The sequence below is a fragment of the Mustela lutreola genome, chromosome 5, assembly GCF_030435805.1.
Source record: "Mustela lutreola isolate mMusLut2 chromosome 5, mMusLut2.pri, whole genome shotgun sequence".
Taxonomy (NCBI): domain Eukaryota; kingdom Metazoa; phylum Chordata; class Mammalia; order Carnivora; family Mustelidae; genus Mustela; species Mustela lutreola.
Genome location: NC_081294.1, coordinates 112,939,273 through 112,966,969, shown reverse-complemented (window position 1 = coordinate 112,966,969; position 27,697 = coordinate 112,939,273). Strand labels below are relative to the sequence as shown.

The following is a 27,697-nucleotide window of genomic DNA, read 5'->3' as shown; positions in this document are numbered from 1 at the left end:
GTCAAATGTTTTGAGGAACCGACCTATCAAGTTAGTAATACAACTGAGTGAACTCAGTACTATGAGATGCAATGAATTAAGAGAGAATGTGATAAAATGGGAAAGAGGACAAGACTCAAAGTCAGTCACTCAAAAGATTGCTGGTAAAGGAGAGAGGAAACATGCGATATATAGGTCATGTTTCACTACAAGAAATGTCATTCCAAAGATTTCTACATAATACCAAAGTGGAATTTCATGCACTGGTTAGTGTAAAATAAATAAGGAAGACAGATATTACCCTAGAAAGTAAATCTGACATTTTCAGATGGTTTTAGGACTCTCAAAAATCCAGTGGCGATGCTTTAAAAATTATCTGAACACATCCATACTATTTTATTATTAAAACAATCCCAAAAGAAATAGGAAACCAATTTCTTACCTGCCAAAGAGACTATCATGAACAACATAGACAGAACATACACTGAGATCTATTAATCCTTTTGGTTTGGTAGCTCGTTTTTCACTTTCAAAATAAATAAGTTGGGCATCACTGCCCTCTAAGATAAAATATAAGTTTTTCCACCGTTTTCCTTTGCCTGTTAAAAAATAAAAAAGGGTGCTTTCCATTAGCCAAATAATAAATTATAAAGCCATGTCTGCGTGTGTATACACACACATAGTCAGTAACATACCAGTCCATACAAAATGAGAAAATGCCTATAATATTTATCTGTAAAAACGTGCCTTTTCTTACACTGCTTGTTTTAATGAATCACAGAGTAAATTGACAACAGTACCATAACTGTATCTTTCCAAGTTTCATCAAGATAAAAATCTTTAAAATTCCTGCTTAGGAGTAATTTTTTTTTAATTTTAAGAAAATACTCTTCTACCCCACACCCTACCAACCAACCTCCTATCATTTCTTAATGTTAATCTGAGGCAAATCTATAAAACAGAAACATCTAAACAATAATGTGACAAGTGTCATTAGAAGTCTCTCTTTTAAAAAAAATAGTAATAATGAAGTATCAGGGAGAGGATGGGCAAAGAATGAAATAACCTGACCTCAAGAATGAAAGAGAAACTGGAAATATGTAAGCTTGTGTCATTAAACTCTGCTTGAAAATGTGGGCTTAATATACCCAGACTCCACATTTTTAAAAATTTAAACTCAATTCATTAACATGTATTATTAGTTTCAGAGGCAGAGGTTATTGACTCATCAATCTTATATAATACCCAGTGCTCATTTTATCACGTGCCCTCCTTAATGTCCATCACCCAGTTACCCCATCCCCCTGGCGTCTCTCCTTCCCAGCAACCCTCAGTTTGTTTCCTATGAGTAAGAGTCTCTTACGGTTTGTCTCCCTCTCTGATTTCATCTTGCTTTGTTTTTTCCTTTCTTCTTCTATGATCCTGTTTTGTTCCTTAAATTCCACACATGAAATAGATCATATATAATTATCTTTGATATATTTTGCTTAGTATAATACCCTCTAGTTCTATCCATATTGTTTCAAATGGCAGGATTTCATTTTCTGATGGCTGAGCAGTATTCCACTGTTGTGTGTGTATATGTGTACGCATGTGTGTGTGTGTGTGTGTGTACACACATCTTCTTTCTTTATCCTAGAATAGATTTTGAAGGATGCTTAGCTACAAAAGCTTTAAACAAGGGTCAGTTACTAAATATTAGTGGAAAATACTGAAATTGAATCTTTCAAGATAATACTTACCCTTTTTTAGAAGATAACCTTTTTTAACAATATTTTTATAAAATGCATCCTTTGTTTTTCGACGAATTGTATTATAAATTTCCTTGCCATCCACTGTATCATTGAGTACTTGTTCTTGATCCTGAATTTTTAAAAATATTAAAATTATTTCATGAATTCTTGATGGAAATAAAATCTAAATTACCAATTAAAAGCCAGGTTGTGTGTCTGTCTAGAACATTTAAATAAAGTTTTTAAGGCTAAATTCTAAAATACGTATGTTAAGAGATCCTTTGCTTCTCAAAGAAAGTCTCAAAAATACAGTTTTGTTATGTTGCCTTGTGTTATAGCAAATAACATGGACAACATGAATTGGTCCCAAGAGAACTGATAAACTGGGAACCAGTTCAAACATAAAACCAATTCCTATTTGCTTAGGAACAGTTGTGTCTGTGAGAAGCACTAGGTGAATGCAGAAAATTGCACGCAGCTGATATGAGATGCATAAGAATATACAAAACACATCTCTTGTACCTCACAACCCTCTCCACCCACTAAGTGTTATATGCCACACCCACCCATCCATCCACACAGGGTATTACAATACCATCTGATTTCAAATAATCTTTCTACCACTTTATAATAATCACAACCCTTCTGACAGCCTCTTTGACAGGTAAACTTCAGGTCTTTTACAAGGTCAAGGCCCATATTTATTGTAGTAGTTAAAGATTTCTTAACCATTTAACACATATAAAAACTAGCCTACATTTTATTAGGTTCTTATCTTTATATGTTACTGATGCAGTTCTTGAGTGTTGTACCCCTAACCTTACCTTCCCGTAACATTGTGGTCTTTATTCCATGGTTTTATGTAACTCTGACTTTAGGAATGGAAGCGTGTCTCTTAACTGCTAAATCCTCCCAAGTAACAAAAAGAATTCTGATGTCAGGAAGAATCTACAGAGAAGAGTATCTTAATAATGATCTTTTCAAAATAAATCAGTCATCAGTATTACCACGGGGATCCACTGGATTCAATTTCAGTTTCCTAGTTTCTTTTTTGAGCAGTTCTTACTCTTTGCTAGGATTAATATTTTATGACTGTTTTCTTAGAGACTTCATAGGTCCATCTGATCCTCTTATAAATCTAAGATATGAGATTTTCAAAAATTGAATTTTTTCCTCTATCTTAAAACATTCTGTTAGTTCATCATCCTAGGAACAATTTTCATCATTATTCAACAATTACTTCTCAAGTATGCTAAAGAGCAGGGGTAGGCAAGCCATGGTGCAGGTGCCAAATCCAGCCTACTGACTGCTGTTGGACATAAAATTTAATCGAAAACCCACACTCGTTGCTTTATATTTTGTCTATGGTTGCTTTCTCAGTACAAAGGCAGAGCTCAGCAGCTGAGATGGAGACTGAAGGCCTGCAAACCCTAAAATATTTATTATCTTGCCCTTAAAAGAAAAGTTTGCCAACCGTTACAGGATGATGCAAGAATGAAATACACTATCTCCATTGCATCATACTTTGTTGGTTTGTGTTTGTTTTTTTTTTAACTGTGTTACCAAGTGTTGCAGCATCTTTCAAAAGAGTGTAAAAAGCCCACCTGTTATCTTTTTATTAGTTTTCATTGAGCACAGCCCAGAACCTTTGATTTTCCACTAATATCAAAGAGAAAAAAATTGACATAGAAGATGTTTGACAATTATTAAAAGAATCAAAAGATGAATACAAAGAGGCAACAGCACTTTGTGATCTACTGTGATGGTAAAATTCATTTTTGATAAGCAAAAATCTCAGACTGCAATTCTTCAAATGACAGTATCCTTAGACTTCCCTCAAACTCAAGAAACACTGAGTAAACGATGTATTTCTAGCAGGGAGGGAGAGGAGGGGAATATGTATTGTGTTTCTGTCTAGTCAGTCATTTAACAGCAAGGATGTCATCATGTAATATTTTGTGATAAGAATCTAGGCTGTCCTGTTTTGCTAAAAAGAAATAAGGGTTCTTTAAATTTTTATGTTTGTGTACCAAGATTCACTTAATATGATCTGTAAGTGGACAAAAGGTACTTTGTATTCAAAGGCTGTAGAAAGAAACATAGAAATTTCAAAATTCACCACATTTATCACTGTAACTGATGTTTAAAAATCTACACAGAAAAATATTTTACCCTTATGAAGCAAAGAAGACAGTACCCTCCTAAAAAAATAATAAGCCATCCAAGTTTTCAAAATTATTCCATTCGATAATTCAAGTACATGAACAAAAAGCAAGAATCATAAACTAAAACCCAGTGGAGAGATATTTACATCTGGAATCACTACTGTATTCTGATAATGAAAATGTGGGAAGAATAACCAGAGTAATTATACAGCAAGAATTAATTAGAGATGTATCAGAAATCTGGAATTAGGATTTACAAAATGGTATCATGTATGACAGTGGATTAACAACTGCTTATTTCAAGCCTTTATAACCAAGGAATATGGGAAAACATTTCAGTTTCCTATGTTTAAATTCTTATTAAATTTTCTAATGGCCTTTTTGGACTATACCTTTATTCCTACTTCTAAGGATTATTCATAAAAAGACTGAAGAATAAAAAATTTAAAAGGATACACTGGACCCAGATGATAAACAGTAATGACTGCTTTCCTGGTTACATAGATTTGTACTTAACAGTCTTTTATTCAATGATGATAATTTTTAGGGGCACCTGGGTAGCTCAGTTAAGCTTCTCCCTTCAGCTCAGGTCATAATCCCATACTGGGCTCTCTGCTCAGCAGGGAGTCCGCCTCTCCCTCTCCCTCCGTCTTCCCCCAGCTCATGCTCTCTCTCTCTCTCTCTCTCTCTCTCAAATAAATAAAATCTTCAAAATTAATAATAATGATGATAATATTTAGTATTAGCTACAGAACGGGGCATATTTGTGGTTTGCTCTTTAAGATACAACTACACTAATATGTGGATTTAAATATCTGATTTCAGGATGATCTCCAAAGCTCTTTTCTAGATTATATTAGAGTAGGGCTGATATACTTACCTACAACCTCTAAAGGATTCCAATATATTAGAAGAAACTATGACCAAGGACAGAACTTCACTTTCCAAACTCCACTAAATCACTGGATGACAAAGGGAAGGCTTTAGGGCCTACTCTCTACCCATTTAACTCAATAATGTGTTGAGTGCCAGGGTCTGTACTAGTTCTGGAGATAACATCAATGTGCAAATCAAAGATCCGTATCCTCAAAGAACTTACATTCTAATGAGGGAAAGATAATAAACATAATACATAAATCACACTGTATATTAAGAAATGGTAAGTGCTTTACCAATGGTAGGGCAAGTAGAAGTATTAAATAAGGTATATGGATCAATCTCATTGTGAAGCTAGTTTCTGAGCAAAAGAAGTAAGAGAATGAGACAAGTGGATATTGGAGAAAAAAATCACTTTGGGCAGAGTCAACAGGTAAAACAAAGATCCTAAAGCATGAGAGAAACTAGCACATTAAAAAAAAAAAGGAAAAAAAAAAAACCAAAAGCAGTTATGAGTGGAGACAAATCAAAGAGAAGGATGGTAGAAAGAGGAGTTCAGAGGACCAATGAGATGACATCTATGGTTTGAGAGGCCACTGTAAGGACTTTGGCTTTCACTCTGAATGAAATGTAGAACAGGTACAAGTATTAAAGAGAGGAGTGAAATGATGTGACTTACATTTTAAATGGATCTCTCAGACTGCTGTTGTGCAGCATAAGGGGCAAAGGTGGAAAGAGGTAGACCAAAGTCAGATTCTGACGGTGGTCACGTGCTACATTTGTTTGGAAAGCAGAGGCAGTATGACATTCCCAACAGTATGGATACAAAGCATAGGAGAGAAAGAAGAGTCAAGGACGACTCGATGCCCTAAATCCTTACCCCCTCCACTCTCAATTTCCCTATCATACAGTAGAAACCTCATCAAGTTGTTGAAAATTAAATAAACTAGTAAGAACAGTGCCTAAAGCACACTGCTTAAAAAATGTTGCCTATTTTATTGTGGGCTGCATTGTCTCAAAAAGCTCCTTCTCTTCTAATGTCTGTCTTGAGAAGGATTAGCTCTACAAAGTAAGCACCTAGGACAAAGGAAGTACCTAAGACTGCTCTTTCCATTCCAGAATCCTACTCTGAGTGAAGGTATGCAGAGTCACCCCAGGGGGAGTGAGCTAATAAGTTTTTCCATTAATAAAAGGTTATTATTATACTTTCTTTTCTGTCCTAGTATCCTGCTGGGAAGGATAGGTAAGTATCAGGATTCCCAAACTCCTATGGTAACCTACTTTTTTATGCCAGGCCCTAATTAATAGACTTGAAATAGATTTAATGGTTTTTATGTAGTAATCAAATTGCTTTCTAATTGGCATCAGTATTTCTGAAGTATTTAAGGCATTAGTTGGCACTTTTGCAAATGACAACAATTTGGGGTTTGCTGAATTATGAGACTGCAACACGGGAGTGCAGCAGACTATGTATTTGAAGTACTTCTTAAAACAATCTTATAACTTAAGTATGAAAGTTTAAATGTCAAATACCACTTACTGTGCTAAGAGTTTTTATTCTAAAAAGTAAGTTTTTCTTAAAAACCTTAAATTAAAAATTCTAAGCACAATTTCAAGATGGGAAAATGTAGGACTTAATTTGTAGACAAATAAAATGTGTAGACTTCTGAAACAAAATCAACAAAAGCCAATATGAATTAGAATTCAGGATACAGCAGTAGGACACAGTGGGTAAAGGCACCTCCGACCCCTAATAAAATGACCCTGAGCAGTGCTTCTAGAAGACGAATACCAGGGGCGCCTGGGTGGCTCAGTGGGTTAAGCCGCTGCCTTTGGCTCAGGTCATGATCTCAGAGTCCTGGGATCCAGTCCCGCATCAGGCTCTCTGCTCAGCAGGGAGCCTGCTTCCCTCGCTCTCTGTCTGCCTGCCTCTCTGCCTACTTGTGATCTCTCTCTGTCAAATAAATAAATAAAAATCTTTAAAAAAAAAAAAAAAAAAAAAGAAGAAGAAGAAGAAGACGAATACCACACTATGTGATTAAAAGAAAAAAGCCCGGGGCGGGTGGGGGGGGGCGGGGCAAATACATGATCCCAGCATCCTGGGATCAAGCCCTGCATCAGGCTTCCTGTTCAGTGGGGAGTCTGTTTCTCCCTCTCCCTCTGGCTGCCACTCCCCCTGCTTATGCTCCCCACCACCACTGTCAAATAAAAAAATAAAATATTTTTAAATAAAAAGTTCATTCTAATATGCACTAAGAATAGTGAACAATGTCTGCCAGAACTGCCAACAAAAGCAAGACTTCAGGGCTGACTATGGTTATTAGGATTTCTTAAACTAGCAGTGCTTGCCTAGAGGAAAGGGTGGACATGGAGAGAGCAACAGGCACAGTGAGAATACAAAGGGGTTGAAGTAGGTGCTTCCCGCTGGAGAGCCGACAGTCATTGATTCCGTAACACAGACCCACTCCAGGCCCTGGGAATACAACACAACACCCCTGCTGTCTGGGACCACACATTCTACTAGCAAGTATGAGGAAATGAAGCTGTATTCAGTGTGACAAGATTCTTCAATTGATATTAACCATCAGAATAATGATCCCCCACCTCTGAAACTGCTATGAATAGCAGGTACAACCATCTGAAATTAACTTGTTAGAAGGAGGAAAAACTGAGAAGCTACAGACATAACTATGGAAGTGTAGCTGGGCACCCAAAACCTTCTTTATGTCCTTGGACTATCAATACCTCCATTTCCCACATAGAAAATTCTTTATCACTCTTTTGAAACACCTGTTCCTAACCTCTGCTACAAATGTTGCCCACCACTCTTCAGAAAGTATAAGAAATACAGAGAATAAGCAATCACACTGTGCATTAAGCAGCTAAGATTCAAGAGGCCCCCTTGCTCAAGACCCATCCTTTTTCATGTATTGGGGATTTTAACTACTCTTGCCTTCCCTAGGGCCACGTACATCAAGTACTGCCACTACCCCATCTCACCCACCACTGTCACTCTGCTCGCTACTAGTGGCTTAATGCAGAATATACAGACATGCACAAAACTCTCTCAACCATAAACCTATAGCCAAATAAACAATGAAATAAAAAGTTTAAATCCCCCTCAGCCCTGTATCTTCTTCTGGATTTCATTTTTATCTTATCTACCAAGCCCACCTATGTAAGTCCAGCTGTGACTGATCCTTGCTGTCTCCATTTTTGCCTCCAACAAGCTCACTCCCTGACCCAAAGTAACATGGCTTCTGCCCCACCACTCCTTCTATTCTCAAAAAGCCACAGAGACTAGAAGCAACATAAATAAAAACTAAGTGTTTCTCTTACAATTTACTTTCTGAAAGAATCTGAGTAATGGCAGTTTTAAATTTTATCCAATTTTAAATGCATGAATGTGTGCGTAAAACATACCATCAAAAATGCATTTTAAAATAAAATGCTTATTACTGCAAAAAAGAAAAACAACACTGACCTGCATTGGTACAGGTTCCTTAAGATAATACCCTTCAACAATTTGTTCTTTTCGATAGTGATCTATGATGTCCCCAATGCTGTTAAAATAAAAATTACTAACATTGATATAATTTGTCTCATAAAAAATGTAAATCTTGAAAATATACAAGGACCCTGTTAGCAAGGATTATGTATTTGCAAGTGTTTTCCAAAGCATATAACCTAAATATAGCAATAGCATGTATGATTACAACAGTCTCATTATTTTAGAAAAGCAAGAATTCATTTACAGATCAGAATACCTGAGTCAGAGACTACAATTTTGTATACACATACCCAAAGAGTCAGTATAAGTAAGAAAAGAATAAAAGTCTACCTTTATTTTTTTAAGAGTATTCCTGAGGAACTGAGAAAGAACTGAAAGAAAAATGGCATTTATATAGCACATTCAGGTAGATTTTAAGAATTTTTAATCATCAAAACACACATTCTGCTTTCATAACAATCAGATGAAGTTAGATCATAAAACATTAACAGCAAGTAAAAGGAGAAACAAACGGACCGGAGCTAATTTTACATGTAAGATTATAGCTACCACAGGGAAGGGCTTATTGATGATTCTGAAAGGCAATGCTATTAAAATATTCTTACTATCTGGGAAATGTTACTAGTAAAACAGAAAATAAAATGACATTATATAATGTAATTTAACATGTATTTTAGCACGGCATAATGAATTTTCCAATGTAAAAGTGCTTCTGTATAATCAGTAGGCCATTTTATTGTCCTGAATATTTAAATCTTGCACTTTTAAACTTCCTTTAATATACTGGAGGAATGGCTATTTTAAGGACAGAGAGAAAACATTTCTCAAAACAGATCCTGTTTTATCTTCCACTTGATTTTTTCCACAGTTCTTCAACTAATGGAATTGAAATATATATTTTATCTCTAGATATACATATCTGTATATATACATATGCACACTCCCTCTCCAAAGATACACACATATATATGCACATATGTATGTCTCCAAAGATAAAATGTCTTTGCCATACTACAAAATTAATTTAAAGCAAATATAATGTTAAAAATAGCAAAACAGGAGACTTGAAAAGATTAATGAAAAAATAAGTATGAATGGGTATGAACTGAATACTAAAGGCAGCATTTTACACAAGGGGGCAAAATGACACAAGTAAAAAGATATTCACATCAAAAAAGACAAGGAGGGTATACATGTTTAAAGGAATAAGGTAATGCCACATATAAATCCAAAAATGTTAAAGGAAAAAAGAAAATCAGAAAAGACATTTGAAGACAGAGACCGTCACAGAGATGACTTCCTGTTTTAAAACAAAAAGCATCAAATCCATAAAAAACAGTAAATACCAAAGGTTTATGACTCAGTAACTATAAAATGCAATTGATCTTGTGGAGCATCTCAACATTACAATATAATTCTTCTCCATGAGCTGAAAGAATACACAGTTCAGACTGCCCAAGAACAAATTTAAAAAGTCTGTGACAACCAATCAAATATATTTTTACCAATGAGCTGGACTTTCAAGATACCTTTTTTTTTTTTTTTTAAATTACTTTAGTTCATATTCTACCCAAATACACCTAAAGAAACAGTCAAGGGAGACACAACAACCCAGAATTTCCTAGATATTCTATGCAAGTTTTAGGTATGAAATGACAAATTTACGTCTCAGAAAACTAAAACGTGTTCACAAGACCAGTGCTCTAACCCCTGAGCTATGGAGCCTAAAACGTGTTCATACTACACTTTCATTTTAGTAATTTACTTAATAAATAAAACCATGTCTCTCCTTGAACCTCCTAGATAAATGTTAGTAATCTTCAAGGTCTGACCAAAATCCTTCCTCCCTCTCCCTTCTCATCACTACCTCAACTGCTCTCTTTCCACTGAGTCTCCCATGTCCACGTATACAGTCCTGAAATCATCAAGGTCAGCTAACCATCTGTTCTCATAGACCTGTACCTCATAGACCTTTCTCTTAAATGTATATGCATGGGGTCTGTACAATGTATTTCAATAAGTAAATTAGGTAATAAATGTTTGCTGAATTATACTTGCTGATAAATGCTTCTCCTGCTTTTTATAAAAGTTTTAATATAGGAATGTTAAAGTTATGTCTCAAAAAAGCAGTTTCTAAATGAACAGACTTGAGTGCTACCTCTCTTTACCAAAAGACTAATGTAGAATTAATGAGAAGAAAACACAGCAGAGTATGTCTCTGTACATACATTTATTGGATAATCCAACTTAACATTTAAATATATAAACAGTAAGTGATAAGCACAAAGGTGTATCTTTTTAAGTCCATTTATTTTTTCTTAGTAATCTCTACACTCAACATGAGGCTTCAACTCACAACCCTGAGATCAAGAGTCGCATGCTCTTCTTAACTGACTCAGCCCAACACCCCACAAAAGTTTATCTTCTAAGATTTACTTTATTACTGACACTAATGCTGTAAAAGAATATATTTCCATGCTGAAATATATATTCCCAAACTGTAAACCTGCCTTTTTTCAGGCATCAGATTTGCACAATTCTAGCTTTCTTTGGGGGAAAAAAATTAGTATTATATGCTAGGAATAACAATACTCCTGAACTTTATCAAATGAACATATCTATAAAGAAAATTTGTGGGTGGGGAACCACGTGGGTGGCTCAGCAGACTCTTGGTTTCAGCTCAAGTTATGATCTCATGGGTTGTGAGATCAAGCTCCACATCGGTCCTCACACTCAGTGGGGAGTCTACTTGAAAGATTCTCTCCCTGTGCTCCTCCCCCAACTCACACATGCTTCTCTCTCAATCACTTCCTCCCTAAAATAAAAAAATATTTTTTTTTTTTTTAAAGAAAAGATTGGGAGGTTAGGGTTATTGATCACAGTCACTAAATTAAACTAAATTATCACTAAATTAACACTAAATTTTTTTAAGTCATCATTTTGTAAACAGACTAATAATTTAGAAAGGAATATATTTCAAATACTTCTTTCTTCTTGCTTCATTCTGGTCTTTATCAATAAAAAAGCCAACCTTTACATATTTTACAGACTGCTGCCATTATGTAGAAAGAATTTTCATCTTGCAGAATGCATATCATAAGGAAGTTTAAGTCAGTAAACAAACTTCACTGAAAATAAATCTATGTAAATTATTTTATATTTTTAAAAGTTTCCAGAGAAGACATTTATCAATTCAGTTAAGAATATACGTTTTCAATTTACAGTTTTATATATTCCAAACCACTAGAAAACTGGAAAATGGGAAAAAGTAATTTACCTTCACAAAGAGCTTAAATTGCAGCTAGCTAGATTTTCAGTGAAGATGTCTAGATTGGACTATTAATGTAGAAACCACTCAAGCAGCTTTTCTCTATACGTGTGCAAAAGGATCCAAATGTCGAGACTCACATCTGCCACTTGATGTCTCTTAACTGTTCATGGGCCTTCTGGCAAGCAACTACAACTTGTTTTTTTTGTTGGTTTTCTAAGATAAAACAGCTGCTGGATCTCTATACCCTCAAAAGTCAAGCTGGAATTAAGAGAAATACTAAATGGGATGGAGAATACTGCTGTGGTATTAAGGAATTAAACTAGGAAAATGCCATCATTTTAGTTTATGAAAGCCTCCAAAAGAGGAAGACAAGGCCACTCCAGAGTTAGCTAATACGGGAAATTCTTTACATTAGGAAAAACAAAAATGCAAGATTCCTTTCTAATATATGGGGGGGGAGGAGGGGGGCTGAAATTCTATCATATGGTTTCTCTATTGACTCATTTTCCTGCTCCAGTGACTAAAATTCATTCTGAGTTTTGGGATAAACAATGAATTTTCTGTAATTTTTAAAATGAGAAGTAGGAACCAATAATTAGAACCAAGAAATAGCAACTTGAGAACAACCCAGTTGCATGGGTAACATTTGTAGTAAAGTCTCTCTTTAATCTTTAAGAACTTTTTCTTCCTATTAAAATATCCTGGGGCACCTGGGTGTCTCAGGCCGTTAAGCATGCTGGCTTAACGGTTCTGGGATTGAGCCCCACATTGGGCTCCCCAGTCTCCCTCTTCTTGTACTCTCTATGTCAAATAAATAAAATCTTTAAAAAAAATAAAGTAAAATGTCTCACTAATAAAGGAATGTAATATATTCCTTTTCTTAGAACAAATGTTTTGCTACCCTACAGTTAAGGACTTAGCAATTTGGTATAAAAACAGTCCATACATAATCAACAAACATATAAATTATCTTGAACGAAAACAAATTATAAGTTTTTAATTTATATTCATTTTTGACACTGTTTGAAGAATCCTTGGACATGACTACTACTAAATTACATTAAAGGCCTTATTTTAAATTCTAAAAAGTCAGACACTTTTATACAGTTTTGAATCTGATAACACTGTTATTGAAATTTCAATTATTTTTGCTAAAAGTAAAAGATAACTAAAATTTCTCACAACTTACCTGTTATAATATCGGCCTCCCATCATAAACTGATTATTTGGTGTTGGACAAATTTTAAATCGCTGAATATTTTCATTGGTCCGAAAGTAAAGCGAATAGTCACCAGGAGTATTATCTGAGGGCCTCACAAGAAAACTGCATACTTGGCCAACTGTAAAAATTAAGCTATTAGTTTTATTTCCTAATTACCAAATAAAAAAAGTTGTGTTAAGTAACATAATTATAAAGTACATTTGGAAGTTATAAACATATATAAATTTTCACCAGGAACTTGTTTTATAATAAAGACAATTTTAATACATTTTTATATTTTCTAGTTTATGAGTCACAACCACCCAAACGTTGCATGTGTGTATTACATAAAAATAAGTCTACAGCAGTGATTTCTGGTTAATAATGTTATACCTGTCATGACTTCAAAAGAATAACCTAACCACAGGTAGAGGACATTGGCTAAATGGGTACATTCTATTTGTAAATCCTCTTAAGAAGAAGAGTCTAAAAAAGTTAAAGTAAATTTTTTTTAGGAGTACTCTGCAGTTAACCAATGCTTCTAATTAAACATTAAATAACTGTAATAAAATAGGACCAATGCTTATAAAGGTAGATTCAAAAAATGAAATATGTGTTCATCTTATCAAAATCAATATATGTATACTACCTTCCATTTAGTTGGTAAGAACCTGAAAAGTCATATAAGATCAAATTATCATGTATTAAAGATTTTCAAACTAATTTTAAAGAAGGCTTTTAAGTATCTTCAACTGGCAATGACTCTTAACACCAAAATGTTTTGTCTTTCCTCTGTGTATGTTTAAGTATCAAATGAGTGCTAAAGACAAAATGGATGATAAATGGCCAGTTTTAAAACAAAGAGTGAATGTACAAGTACCTGTCATTAGTAAATTATAAGCTTCTTGTTTGGAAATTTTCCCATGGAACCATCTTAAAAAGAGAACAAATTAAATATGTAAATCTGAAGTCCTTTTTGCTGTTATACAATCAAAACTAAACAACCAGCACAAGTTTAATTCACACTGATACAATGAAATAAAAACAAATACAACTGATCAAGTTATCTTATTCCTTTTACATTTGTTATTATATTTGTAAACATACATAATTTCAACAAAATATAGTAAAATAAAGGTCCAATATGAACCATAATTTCCATAGTAATGAACAGTACCAGTAATAATTTTAATTCTGATAATGAGAAACTGTTACATGCTTACACCACCATAGTTAGTGTTCTCTTTTCTTTGCATTAGGAGGGAGAGATGGTACTGGTAGAACCCAGAATTATCCCCCCCCCCAAAAAAAATTAGTAAATGAATTTTCCTCACATCACCCTCCGAGTAAACTTTCCCTAAAACAGGAGGTTAAGTTCTCTCTTGAAAGAAAATAGACATGGCTGATTAATACTTTCCTTAAAGTCAGAAAGTGAGATTGAGTGATGACAGAGAGTAAATGTCAGCATCAAGGACTGAAATAAAAGAATGACTTAGTATTCCTAATTATATTTGAGCTACTGCCATAACGAATTAGATGGCTATATATGTTTTAGTTTCTATATACTTAAAATAAGCATTCAGAAATTATTATTAGTGGCATATATTCAAGATCCACTACATATAATAACTAAAGTATTTAAATTTTACCTTAGAATAAAATGACACACCTGATTTTATAAATTATTAGTAATTAAATTTCTTAAAATCTCCTCTCATTATGTGAAGGACTATTATCTATCCTGTTGATTAACACCTTTTAATGCCAAGCTGGTAATTCCAGATCATCCCTCTATCACTTCGCCACAAATTCCTGGAATCTATTCTTGGTTTTGATCGCGGCTTAAAAAACAACTTAGAAAGTAAAAATACTACAAGACCAAAACTAAACAAACAAAAAAGCAAGACCCAGCTATATGCCACTTCAGATCTAAAGACACATGCAGACTGAAAGTGAAGGCACAAGAAAACATTTACCAGGCAAACGGAAGTGAAAAGAAAGCTAGAGTAGCAGTACTTATATCAGACAAATAGCTTTAAAACAAAGACTGTGACAAGAGAAAAGACGGATATTATAAAATGATAAGAGGAACAATCCAAGGAGAGGATATAGAATTACAAATATCTATGTATCCAACATGGGAGCACCTAAATGCACAGAGCACCTACTAACAGACACAATGGGAGAAATTGACAGAAATACAGTAACAGTAGGAGACTTAAACATCCCACTTACATCAATGGATGGATCATCCAGACAGAAAGTCAACAAGGAAAAAGTGATTTTGAATGACACATTACACTAGATGGGACAGATAGATATATATTCAGAACACTGCATCCCAGAACCATGAATACACATTCTTTCAAGTGCCCCTGGAACATCTCCCAGGAAAAATTACATTAGCCCACAAAACAACTTAAGACATTCAAAAAGACTGAAATCATATCATGCACCTTTTCTGCCCACAACAGTATGAAACTAGAAATCAATCCTGAGAAAACGTCTGGGAAGAACACAAATACATGGAGACCAAAAAACATGCTACTAAACAGTGAATGGGTCAACCAAGATTCAAAGAGGAAATAAAAAAAATACATGAGACGAATGAAAACAGTCCAAATCTTTGGGATGAAGCAAAAGATGCTCTAGAGGGAACTTTAGAGCAATACAGGCCTACCTCAAGAAATAAGAAAAATCTCAAATAACAACCAAATCTTAACACCCAAAGGAGCTAGAACAGAAGAATAAACAAAGCCCAAAGCCAGTAGAAAGAAATAGTAAGATTACAGCATAAGTAAATGAAATAGAAACTTAAAAAGAAAAAAAAGAAAAAACAGTAGAAAAGATCCATGAAACCAGGAACTGGTTCTTAGACAGATTCATAGGGAAAAAACAAACACAGGACTCAAATAAATACACTCGGAAATGAAGGACGAGAAGTAACAACCAACATTACAGAAGTACAAAAGATTTTAAGAGAATACTATGAAAAATTCTATGGCAACAAATTAGACAACCCCGAAGAAATGGATGAACTCCTAGAAACATGCAACCTTCCAAAACTGAATCAGGAAAAGCAGAAAATTTGAATAGACTGATTATCAGAAATGACACTGAAGGGTGCCTGGGTGGCTCAGTTGGTTAAGCGACTGCCTTCAGCTCAGGTCATGATCTGAAGTCCTGGGATCAAATTCCACATTGGGCTCCGAGCTCCATGGGGAGTCTGCTTCTCCCTCTGACCTCCCCTCTCATGCTCTCTCACTCTGTCTCTCTCTCAAATAAAAAAATTAAAAAAAAAAAAAAAAAGAAAGAAAGAAATGACACTGAATCAGTAAGCAATGAACTCCCAACAAACAAGAAGTTCAGGACCAGATGGCTTCACAGGTGAATTCTGTCTACTAAACATTTTTTTTTAAAGATTTTATTTATTTATTTGAGAGAGAGACAGAGAACACGTGTGCACTGGGTGGGGATGGCAGGGGGCAGGGGGGAGACGGGACACTCCCTCAGCAGGGAGTAGGATGTAGGGCCTGATGCCAGGACCCTAGGATCATGACCTGAGCTGAAGGCAGACACTTAACTGACTGAGCCACCCAAGTGCCCCTGTCTACCAAACATTTAAAGAGAATGTAAATACCTTTAATACCTTTAATTTAAATTAATTAACTGTTAATACTGTTAATTCTTCTCAAACTATTCCAAAAAACTAATGAGGAAGGAAAACTTCCAAATTCACTCTGTAAGTCCAGGATTACCTTGGTAAGAAAACCAGACAAAAACACTACGAAAAACCCCCCAAAACTACAGGCCAATATCCCTCATAAAGAGAGATGTAAAGGGACGCCTGGGTGGCTCAGTTGGTTAAGCAGCTGCCTTCGGCTCAGGTCATGATCCCAGCGTCCTGGGATCGAGTCCCACATCAGGCTCCTTGCTCAGCAGGGAGCCTGCTTCTCCCTCTGCCTCTGCCTGCCATTCTGTCTGCCTGTGCTCGCTCTCTCTCCCTCTCTCTCTCTGATAAATAAATAAAATCTTAAAAAAAAAGAGAGAGATGTAAAAATCCTTAACATAACACTAGCAAACCAAATTCAACAATATATCAAAAAATCATTCACCCTAAGTTGGATTTATTCCAGGAATGCCAGTATGGTTCAATATTTGCAAATCAATCAACATGATACATCAGAGTAATAAGAGAAACAATAAAAACCATATGGTCATCTTAATAAATACATAAAAAGCATTTCACAAACTACAACATCCATACATGATAAAAACACTCAACAAAGTAGGTTCAGGAGGGGATGCACCTCAACATAATAAAGGCCATACATGGAAATATCATACTCAATAGTGACAAACTAAAAGCTTTTACCTTAAGATCAGTAAAAACGCAAGGATGTCTACTCTTACCACTTTTATTCAACTGAGTACCGGATGTCCTAACTGTAGCAATCAGACAAGAAAAATAAATAAAAGGCATCCAAATTGGTAAGGAAGAAGTAAAACTCACTATATTTGCAGATGGCATGCTACTATATGAAAAACCCTAAAGACTCCACCAAAAAAACTACAGAACTGACAAATGAATTCAGTAATGTCACAGAATACAATATCAATATAGAGAAATCAACTGCATGTCTATACACCAATAAAAAGTAGGATAAAGAGTAATTAATAAAACAATCCCATTTACAACTGTACCAAAATTAATAAAATACCTATGAATAAACTTAATGAAAGAGGTAAAAGACCTGTATTCCAAAATGCATTAAAAAACAATAAAAGAAACTGAAGATGAGACAAACAAACTGAAAGATATTCCATGTTCATGGACTGGAAGAGCAAATGTTAAAATGTCCATACTACCCAAAGTAATCTACAGATTCAATGCAACCCACATCAAAATACCATTAGCATTTTTCACAGAGCTAGAACAATCCTAGAGTTTTTATGGAACTACCTAACACCTGAATAGCCAAAGTGTTTCTTCAAACACATAGCGTATACCAGTGACCCAAAGGGGAGTATCTGCTCTTATGAAGTCCCTACTCCAACAAGAAAAAGGGACACACATAACCACAAAATCAATGTCAAAAATATAATAAAGTGCACTGATAGATATGCACGGAGGGCTTTTTTTGAATAAAAGAAAAGGGTACCAGTTCTGTGGAACACATGAGGGAAAAGATACAGGAATACTTCTTGGCAAGTGATAAATGAGTCAGGTTATTAAGAACAGAAATTAACCAAACATAATGCAGGATGAATTCTGGCCTAGAAAGTAGTTTGGGCAAAGGCAAAAAACAGTATTATGCATTTGAAGTATTACTGGCATTTGACCTACATTTTTTTTCTTTCCTTTTAAAAATAAATCTGTGGTATTACTTTAAGTAGGGAAATATACAGATTTGCAGTGTATCTTATAAATCTGGAGGCTTTCACAACACTGGACCCCCATTTTTGCACACATCAATTACAGCAGTCCCCTCACTGCAGGCAAACACCTCATTTTTGGCGTCCTACTCTCTAATACAAAGAGAGAATATTAGTTGCCATTTATCCCAACACTTTGCACTGTTGTTTGTACTACAGGAAATTAGTTCCATGTACCTTAATCTCCCTCAGAGAGGTAAAATTAGGAAGATCAAGATTACTATAATTTGAGAGAAACAGCATTTACACCTGACCCACTTCATTTGCTTACATTATTGGTATACCTCCTCCACACATTCATCAGAATTCATAATCTAAATGTAGGTAGCAGAAGACCTCACATTACTAAAATCAACAAGGTACAGTCTCCTTCATGGAAACTATTTTACAGTTAAACAGCTACATAAAACAAAAAGGAAAATGGACTCCAAAAACATCTCATATGTTCCACCTAAGGAAGGGTGGGAAACTAAAGGAGGTTTACTGCAAGCAGAGTATCCAGCTTAATGTTTTGTCTTCTAATGGTTAGAAAACAGAATAAGCAACCACTTGAAAGGAAGGCCTTAAATTCCATTAGAAAATTCTGACAGGAAGGGAAGAAAAAAAATGTTCCTGTGAAAAGAGATCAGAAGATGAACAGTTTCTATTAAAATCATATGACTGAAATAGACTTGGGATTGAGAGTTAATATCTTCAGAAGAAAATTCATATACAAATAAATGAGGGGGTGCCAAGGTGGCCCAGACGGTTAAGTGTCTGCCTTTGGCTCAGGTCATATCTCAGGATCCTGGGATCAAGCCCCGCATCAGGCTCCCTGCTCAGCAGAGAGTTCTGCGTCTCCCTTTCTCTCTCTCTCTGCCCCTCCCCACTGCTCTTGTTCTCTCTCTCTCTCAAATGAATAAATTTTTAAAAATAAATAAATAAGCAAATGAGGGATGAACAGGACACTAGAAAAGATCTGTAAGGACAAAAACAAAATCATTGTAAATTTCCCATAGGAAATTATTGTTAATAGCTAGTAACTTATGAAATATGAGAAGATTTTGTGGCAAATACTACATATAGTAATACCTTGGTCTTTGAATTAGCCCTTAGAAGATACTTAAAATCAGCTTGAAAAGATTATGAAAAGAAAGGCCTTACAGAATCTTATAAATATAGTGAAGAACCCTAATGTTGGGGGCGCCTGGGTGGTTCAGTTGGTTAAGCATCTTCCTTCGACCTATGTCATGATCCCAGTGTTCTGGGATGGAGCCCCACATCAGGCTCCCTGCTCAGCAGGGAGTCTGCTTCTCCCTCTCCCTGCTGCTCCTCCTGCTTATGCTCTATTTCTGTCAAATGAATACATAAAATCCTAAAAAAAAAAAAAAAAGCCCTGTTGTTGGAGACCAGCTCTCTTTCTCATACACAGGCACACAACAAACAAAAAAAATGAAAAACTGAAATGTAAAATACATAAAAGATGTGGTTACAAAAACAAAAAATGCATTAACAGTAAGAAAGTAAAAAAAAATATGAGGAATCGTGACATTCATACTGCTCTTAATGTTTATAGAAAAGCCTTTAGCGACAGAAGAGTTACATTCAGGTATAAAAGACACCATCATTATTAAAAAAATAAGACTATCAGTAGATCCTAAAGAAAATATTAACATATCAGTTCTGAGCCAAATAAAAACAATTTTTAAGACAGCTTCAAAAGTAGCAGTTTTAAAATATATTTTGGCCTAAGTTTTCCAATTTGTAGGTTTATAACATATTTTCTTTTTTCTTTTAGTAATTAACACAAACTCACATTTTGCCTTCATGTGGATCTTCTTCCCGGCCCTAAAGGATAAGACATTAAGATAGTATTTTATATAATTTTAACTATTAATCTATTTTTATTAAAATTAATAAAAATCATATCTTCAAACACATCTCTACCCTGTCCCTCATATTTACTTTTGCATATACAAGAAAAGACCTATCAGTTCAAGAAAAGTCTTTCTAAAACTCTCTCCCTTATTGTTACTACTCTTCTCCTCTTGTGGTTACTGGAATTCAGGCCTTTTTCCTCCCTTTTCTCAAACTATTACCACAGCCCAAAGAGTTTAATTACCTCTGTGCCCTGTTCAATCCCATTATCTCACCTCTCCAATTTGGACTCATCAGTTTCAAATGCAACTTTCCCCTGCACTAAGAAACACCAAACCAAACAAAAAGAAACAAAATTTAAAAGCCAGACCCTTAATACCTCTCTGCTCTCTACAAATTCCTCCTTTGATAAAACCAAAATCCTTTATCTTATCACTCAAGCCTACATTTCCTATCTCCTAGTACCAATTCTCTTTAGGTATCTATACAATGGACCCACATAACTACCCATTTGCTTATCTGTATTCTCAACACCACTGGCTTGCTCTTTTTAACTTAGAATGTCCTTTCCACTCACTGCTTCCTACCTGTTTGTTCACCTCAACTATTCAGACAGTATCTTCTTCAAATACTAGTTTTCAGTATAAAATACGGAGTCCCTAAAACATAAACTTCTACTTTGAATAGAAAGACATCATTCTTTTATCATCTTTTGAACTTGACCTTACTCTATTTGGCCTGCCTATTATTTAAGATACACTAGTGTTATTCATTCCTTAATAATGGCAGTAAGCAGCGTAAGATCTTAACTCTTCTTTATTAATCCCAACCACCCCGTAACCACTAGCACAATATTGGGCATATAATTTTCACTGAATACTTACTGACCTGTACTCCTAGTACCCAGCAAAACTGGGTACCTGACACCAGGTTTTCACTTAATAATAAAGAAAAAATGGTCTATCTATACAGGCATTCACCTCTCTCAATTTGTTCCTTACCCATCAAATACCTAAGCGAACTAAAACACCCACTGAATGTCTATTATAAAACAAAGCAGTATGCTTAACACACACACACACACACACACACACACACACACTGCATGATCATTACCCAAAAGGAGCTAATTTCTACAGAATAGGTTGACACTAAATTAATTTTATACAGTGTAATAAAATAAAGATTAACAAGGTGCTATAGACACACAAGAGAAAACAATTTAGCCTAAGAAAGGCATAAATCCTCTGTGAAAACTAGGAAGCCTCTGAGATAAAAAGATGAATCAAATTTTACGTGGTAGTAGTCTAGCAGGGAAGGAGTGTCAGAAAAAGTGCAGGCATAAAGAAATTCATTCAACAAATATTTGCTGAATGCATACTAATGCCAGACACACTATTCTATACTATGGGGATACACCACTGAATCAGAGACAAAAATCCTCACAAAGCTTACATTCCAGATTAAAAGCATAAAAGCAGACATGTACTTGAAGAACAGTAATTAGAATTTCAGAGTGGGAAAATTCTTAAAATCCAACCACCAACCTAATGTCTGAAATCTAGACAATCTGCAAATGGCTTTTAAAGCTACAAGGAATCACTAGGCTCCAATGAAGACCATTATGAAAACTTATTTTAAGTATTAGAGTAAAAATTGTTCATTAATTCTAACATGGAATTATCTACTATTAATTCAAAGTATGACTATATTCCTTTTTGGCAACCCTTTTTAGCAGAACATTGTTCATTCATACTTACTTGTTAATTTGTTCTTTTATTTTTTTCCTTTTATTTATGTTATGTATCCTTATGTTAAATTGGGCTTTTTTCCCCCTGTACTCATTGGATAACTTTCACTTATTCTTCTTAAGATTTATCTTATTAAATCTGATTCAGAATCCCAAGAGCTGGAGAAAGTTAAACTATACTCTGAATTCTTTAAATAATCATAAAAATAGGGATGGGGTATGACAGCAGGAGAAAAAAAATCCAACATAAAAAAGTTTTAACTAAGAAATTTTGTAGTAAAACCAACACAGTAAGATTCTTCTGTTTGAACATTTCTGGCCTACAATGAAAAAAAATATCTCTCCCTACTGTAAATTACCAAATACTAACCTAGGAATTAAGAGTTCCAATCCCAGCTCTTCCACTAAGTAACTATTTGTATGCAATGTATCGTACGTACCATTTCCTCAACTGCCCTCCACTTTTCCTCAGTTATGTTTTACTTCTACATATCAAGATCTATTAATTAAGGGAATTAATAACAAAGAAAAATGTTCTCCACTGCAATCTTCCCGGAAAATAATCAAAGCACAGGTTTCAGAGTATTATCAAGTTCATGACATAATTTTAAAACAGTAGCTCTGAGGGTTGTGAAAGATAAAAAGAAACCATTCCATCACACTAAACAAATCCAAATCCAAAAAGGATGAACTCCAAAACTGTAATATGTTTGATAAGATTCAGTGACACTTAAAAAAAAAAAAAAAGATTCAAGTGATACTGATACATCTGAAATGCAAATGCTACTTGAAAGCAGACCTGCTATCAAAAAACACAACAATTATCAACACAGTGACAAGACTACTGATGTTGAATTATGTGGCGACAATAAAAATGGGAATACTGGAAATGTAGAAAGGTGTTAAAACTAAGTTTTGCTAAGGTTACTAGAAAATTATACATATATTTGGGAGATAAAGATTCTGAAAGCAAACATGTGCAACCCTATTTGATTCAGAGTCCATGATCATTTTTTCATAGCCTCATTTATGAGGAAAACCACTAAGACGACAAAAGGAGATACAAATAGGCACAAATGGTAATTTTTTTTAATTCTTAGAAACTCATAAAAACTTTCTGGAAAAAAAAGACTTTCAGAAAATTAACAGTTAAAGATTCAAACATGCTGGATTAGTTATTCTCTTTACAAATAAATAACCTTTACTACAGTAAATATATTTTAATGAGAAATTCTTTGTTCTAGGGAATTGACTTTTTTTTTTTTTTTGGGAATTGACATTTTTAATTTTAAAAAGTTTCATTACTAATTTCTCCTGATTACGGATAAGTTCCAGAAGTGTACAGAATATTTAAAATTGAGAGTGATAGGAGAAGAACAAAACTTACCACCTCTTCCACTAGGTCTTCAACAATAAGACCCTGTTCATCTGTTCGTAGATTTGTAACCCACATCCATCCATCTTCTAATTCATTATGAACAATAAACATATCTCCTTTTAGGAAACTGAAAATAGCAATTGTGAAGTTATTAAAATTGAATTAAAAATTTAAACATGGAAATTTGAGTAATCATGTGCCATACTACAGAAATAATATGATATTGGGAATGCAAGAAATTAAAGTCAAATACCCTGGATTTTTGTCCTGTTTTTTGGCATCACCTAAATATAAAGCTCTGAAGACACTTAACAATCTGAATCTTATTCTCTCACGTTGTAAAATGGATTTAATAATGGTATCTGCACTATCTACATTATTGGATTACTCTTAAATTCAAATTCAAATTTGTGTAAACAGTAATTATATATATGTATTATAGGCTTTAGGCTATAACTCCAAGAAGACTGAATTTAAAAATTTAAGCTTTCATGTAATTACTCTTTCAGATGTAGGTTAGATATAAAATCATAGTATAATTTGCTCATTACATTTACACAAGATACAGCTATTTTAGAAAAACTTCAAGTAAGCACAATTAGACTTTCCAGCAGATATTTATGAGAATTAACATTTTTCTCATAAAAATCATTAATGTTTATTTAATTCACTTAACACATCTATGATATAGCAAGCATTCTTTCTCTGAAAGTGGTATCAAAGGATAGGAAAATGCATGCATGCTTTTTTTTGTTAACAATTTCTGAGTAGAGAGATGCATATACAAACTAGTTTCTTTTCCTTGGAACCTATACATTTTCAACCTCCACAAAATTGCAGGAGGAGTAAGGTTTATACTGATGCCATTTTTCAACATCAGTAATTCGCTGAACGCTTCATTTTAGGCCTGAATGAATGCCTCCCAGCATTCAAAGTTCCAAGATTGTCTGGCTGCTGCTATTAACCCTCTATCTATATTCACATCGCATATTTTTTAAACAAGTTTCCTCAGTCTAAATTTCACAAACCAAAGTTCCATTAAGTAATCTCTTCTCATACTTCTGAAAACTGTTTTCCACCAGAATATCACAAGCTTCACTGTTTCCTGGACAGGTTCAAGACTAAAAACTTATACACTTCAGATGATTTCTATTTGGATGAGCACGTAATACTGCATTCTATCTTGGTTCTACAACCCTTGTTAACAGTGACCAATATTTCATTAGCTGACTGGCAGGAGACATTACTACTTAACCAAATAAACTACTCCTTTCTAGAAACACTCTCCTAAATAACTACATTAAAAAAAAAAATAATTATGAAAAGAAATAAAATAAAAAATAAAAAATAGTAATTATGAGTAAAAGAAGAATATGTATGGACAAAAATACAGAATATAGCTTCATTTCTTGATCAAAAACTGTCAAAAGAGAATTTTTTTAAATTTGACTTATGTTGTTGCTAGAACACTAAATATGTGATGCAAAACGAAAAAAATTTAAAATAAAAAGGTTAGGGGCACCTGGGTAGCTCAGTGGGTTAAAGCCTCTGCCTTCAGCTCAGGTCATGATCCCAGGGTCCTGGGATCGAGCCCCACATCAGGCTCTCCTGCTCAGCAGGGAGCCTGCTTTCCCCTCTCTCTCTGCCTGCCTCTCTGCATATTTGTGATCTCTGTCAAATAAATAAATAAAATATTTTAAAAAAATAAAATAAAAAGGTTTTAACAATATAATCATAACATTCTTTATTTTGCATTTTTCCAAAAAAAAAGTTAAAATGCCTTAAGTCTCATTAATCTTCAGATGTTTTTACCTAAAACAAAACAAAACAAAACAAAAACTTCACAGATACATACAAATTTTTAAGGACTCATATATTCACATATATTTATATGATCAAAGTAAAACTTATATATTCCTATACTTATTTAAATTTTCATCTTCCTAAACTGGTAGTAGTCAGTTCTGAAGGTCTCTCAGGACTTCTTTTTATACTTAAAAATTGATACCCTAAAAAACCTTTATTTATATATCTATTAATACTTACCATATTGGAATTTAAAATATAAGTGTTTTTAAAAATAATCTACCCCATCACACTGTAACATAAAGAATATTAAAAATTATTATTTTTTACATGTTTTGTGAGAATATTGTTTTACATTTTTGCAAATCTCAACATCTGGCTTAATTGTAAACAGCCAGATTCTTTTGTTTCTACATTTAATCTGTTGTTTCAGGTTTTTGTTTCTTTCTTTGTTTGAAGTACATGAAGAAAAATCTGACTTCACAAAAATTTGCAGCTGTGAAAGGAATGAGTATTTTAATAGCCTCTCAGATAATTATAGATATGCTATGAAAAACTCAACAATTGGTACCTGAAGGTTAGTTGTATTAAGGAATCGAAAACTGCTTCAATGAGCTTTCTGTACCCCATTTCAGTAATATCTATTTGTCCATCTTGCACTTTGAATGGACCTTTACCCAGGCATAATTCTTTAACAGCATGCATTGATCATTTAGAAGATACTGGTTCACTGAGCTATGCAGATCACCCAGATGTAGGTACATTTTACACAATCAAAATGTCACATTCTTTAATATCACCACCAATTTCATCAGAAAAATCAGGGACTATGTGGGAAACTGTGAAACTCCTAACTGCAGTTTCCAAAATTTTCATTTTTACTTGCAAGCTCAAATTTTGTCACTGGCAACAAATACTGCCACTCACTCACTTGCCCTGAAGTAACAGACTCACTCCTTTAAAAAAAAAAAAGGTCAAATACTCTAGTCTGAACAACCATTGTTGGATAGTTTGCCTTTGAGTCTTAAGCACAAATCGTATATACAGAAGCAGAAGCTAGCTCGGCTCTCAACTCCCTGCTCTCAAGACAAGGACCTGTGGTGCTCAGCCAAGATGTTTTGTGCATATTTCCCATTTCATCACACAGAATATTAAAAAGAGGCACCAGTTTTCTTCATCTCCCAGAAGATTAAAAAATATATTTACCACACAGAATACTAAAATAATTGAAATTTAGAAAAATACCTTTTACGGTCTCATCGAGAAATCTGAGGGGAAACTTTTGTATTGTTTACTTCCAAGTGTGTGGCATGAAGAACAGTACACTTTGCTACCACTGCCTTTATTTGTGCTAAGACACTAATACTTTCACTGGTTGTTGCTTTTGTACCACCAGTGTAAATGTCACAGTGAAAAGGGCAAATTTTATTTTAGTCTTATCAAGAGAACAGCTCTGCTCTCTTGAATTCTCTAAATGGATCTCAAGGATCCCCAAAGTTACATGGATCACACTTTGAGCACTGCTGTCCTAGAGGATACACTGGGAATTCACAAGTTATTCAAAATTCCTGAACTGGTAGTTCACCACTGTTGTTCTTTATTGTATATAACTCATTCCGTCCCTTTCTTTCACTGGCTTTTCCTGCTTAGATCACAAATAAAGGTATGCCAATAAAAACTGGGTGGCTCAGTGGGTTAAAGCCTCTACCTTTGGCTCAGATCATGATCCCAGGGTCCTGCGATGGAACCCTGCATCGGGCTCTCTGCTCACAAGGGAGCCTGCTTTCCCCTCTCTCTCTGCCTACTTGTGATCTCTGTCTCTCAAATAAATAAATAAAATCTTTACAATAATAATAATAAGTTATATATAAATCAAATAATATAAAAATAATTTTTAATCATGTTCTGTAGTTCTATGCCACACTTAAACCATTCACTCATCATGTAAAATAGTAGTCATCATTTATGTACAAATTACAGTTGAGACATAAATGCCATGGAGTAATATAAATTAGAGTACAGAATATAACAATTATCCTTATGTTGTCAAAGACAGTCTAATAAAATCTGAATTTATTTCACCTGTCATCTTCACTGTGGCCACTCTGATCCAAATCCATATTCTGAACAAGCCAAACACAGGAGTACAGGAATGATGAACTCAATACTAAAGGCACTTGCTAGCCTGCTACATGCTCTTTCCTCAAAGTCCAAGACCTTCCCAGCCAAAGAGTAGTTAAGTTTTCAAAATCTGTCAAATGCCTATTTCAAATGCCTTATAAATGAGAATACAATCTAAAATACCTTATTTCATCAGTGTCTGGAACCTTTGTGTAAGGCAGAATGGCTCGAACACGCCTTCTATCTTCTACTGGCTAGGAATAAGAAAAAGAAGATTTATAAAAGATAACCTTTTTATGTCAAAGTCAAATTAGGTATATCCACATAAAGTTTAAAACAACAAAAATCCATATTATGAACACAGGATCATTCAAATTGTTTTTAGTAAGGTTCTAAATACTCAAAGCCTAGAAATACTTGTCTTATTTCTAGGTTTTGTTTTTTTTTAATAGAAATTCTTTTAACTGCATAACCAATGATTTTATCAAGTAATATGAGTAGCCATTTAATTTTAAATGAACTACATGGAACATACAAATTAACTTTTCTCTGATTATTTAAAAGGTGTTTCAGAATCTTGCAGCAACTGCAGGATTAGCACTATGTTACCAGT

General features: G+C 34.3%; 1 protein-coding gene across 1 annotated transcript in view; it reads right to left on the bottom strand.

Annotated features, from left to right (window-relative positions):
- RASA1 (RAS p21 protein activator 1) overlaps positions 1-27,697 on the bottom strand; it is a 123,436-nt gene that overhangs the window by 31,291 nt on the left and 64,448 nt on the right. The window contains exons 4-11 of the mRNA XM_059175421.1: positions 27,268-27,334; positions 23,167-23,284; positions 19,968-19,999; positions 13,617-13,669; positions 12,725-12,875; positions 8,238-8,316; positions 1,722-1,842; positions 422-578 (exon numbers count right to left, since the gene is read on the bottom strand). Coding sequence (XP_059031404.1) covers positions 422-578; positions 1,722-1,842; positions 8,238-8,316; positions 12,725-12,875; positions 13,617-13,669; positions 19,968-19,999; positions 23,167-23,284; positions 27,268-27,334 — 778 coding nt within the window. The remainder of the gene's footprint in view (positions 1-421; positions 579-1,721; positions 1,843-8,237; positions 8,317-12,724; positions 12,876-13,616; positions 13,670-19,967; positions 20,000-23,166; positions 23,285-27,267; positions 27,335-27,697) is intronic.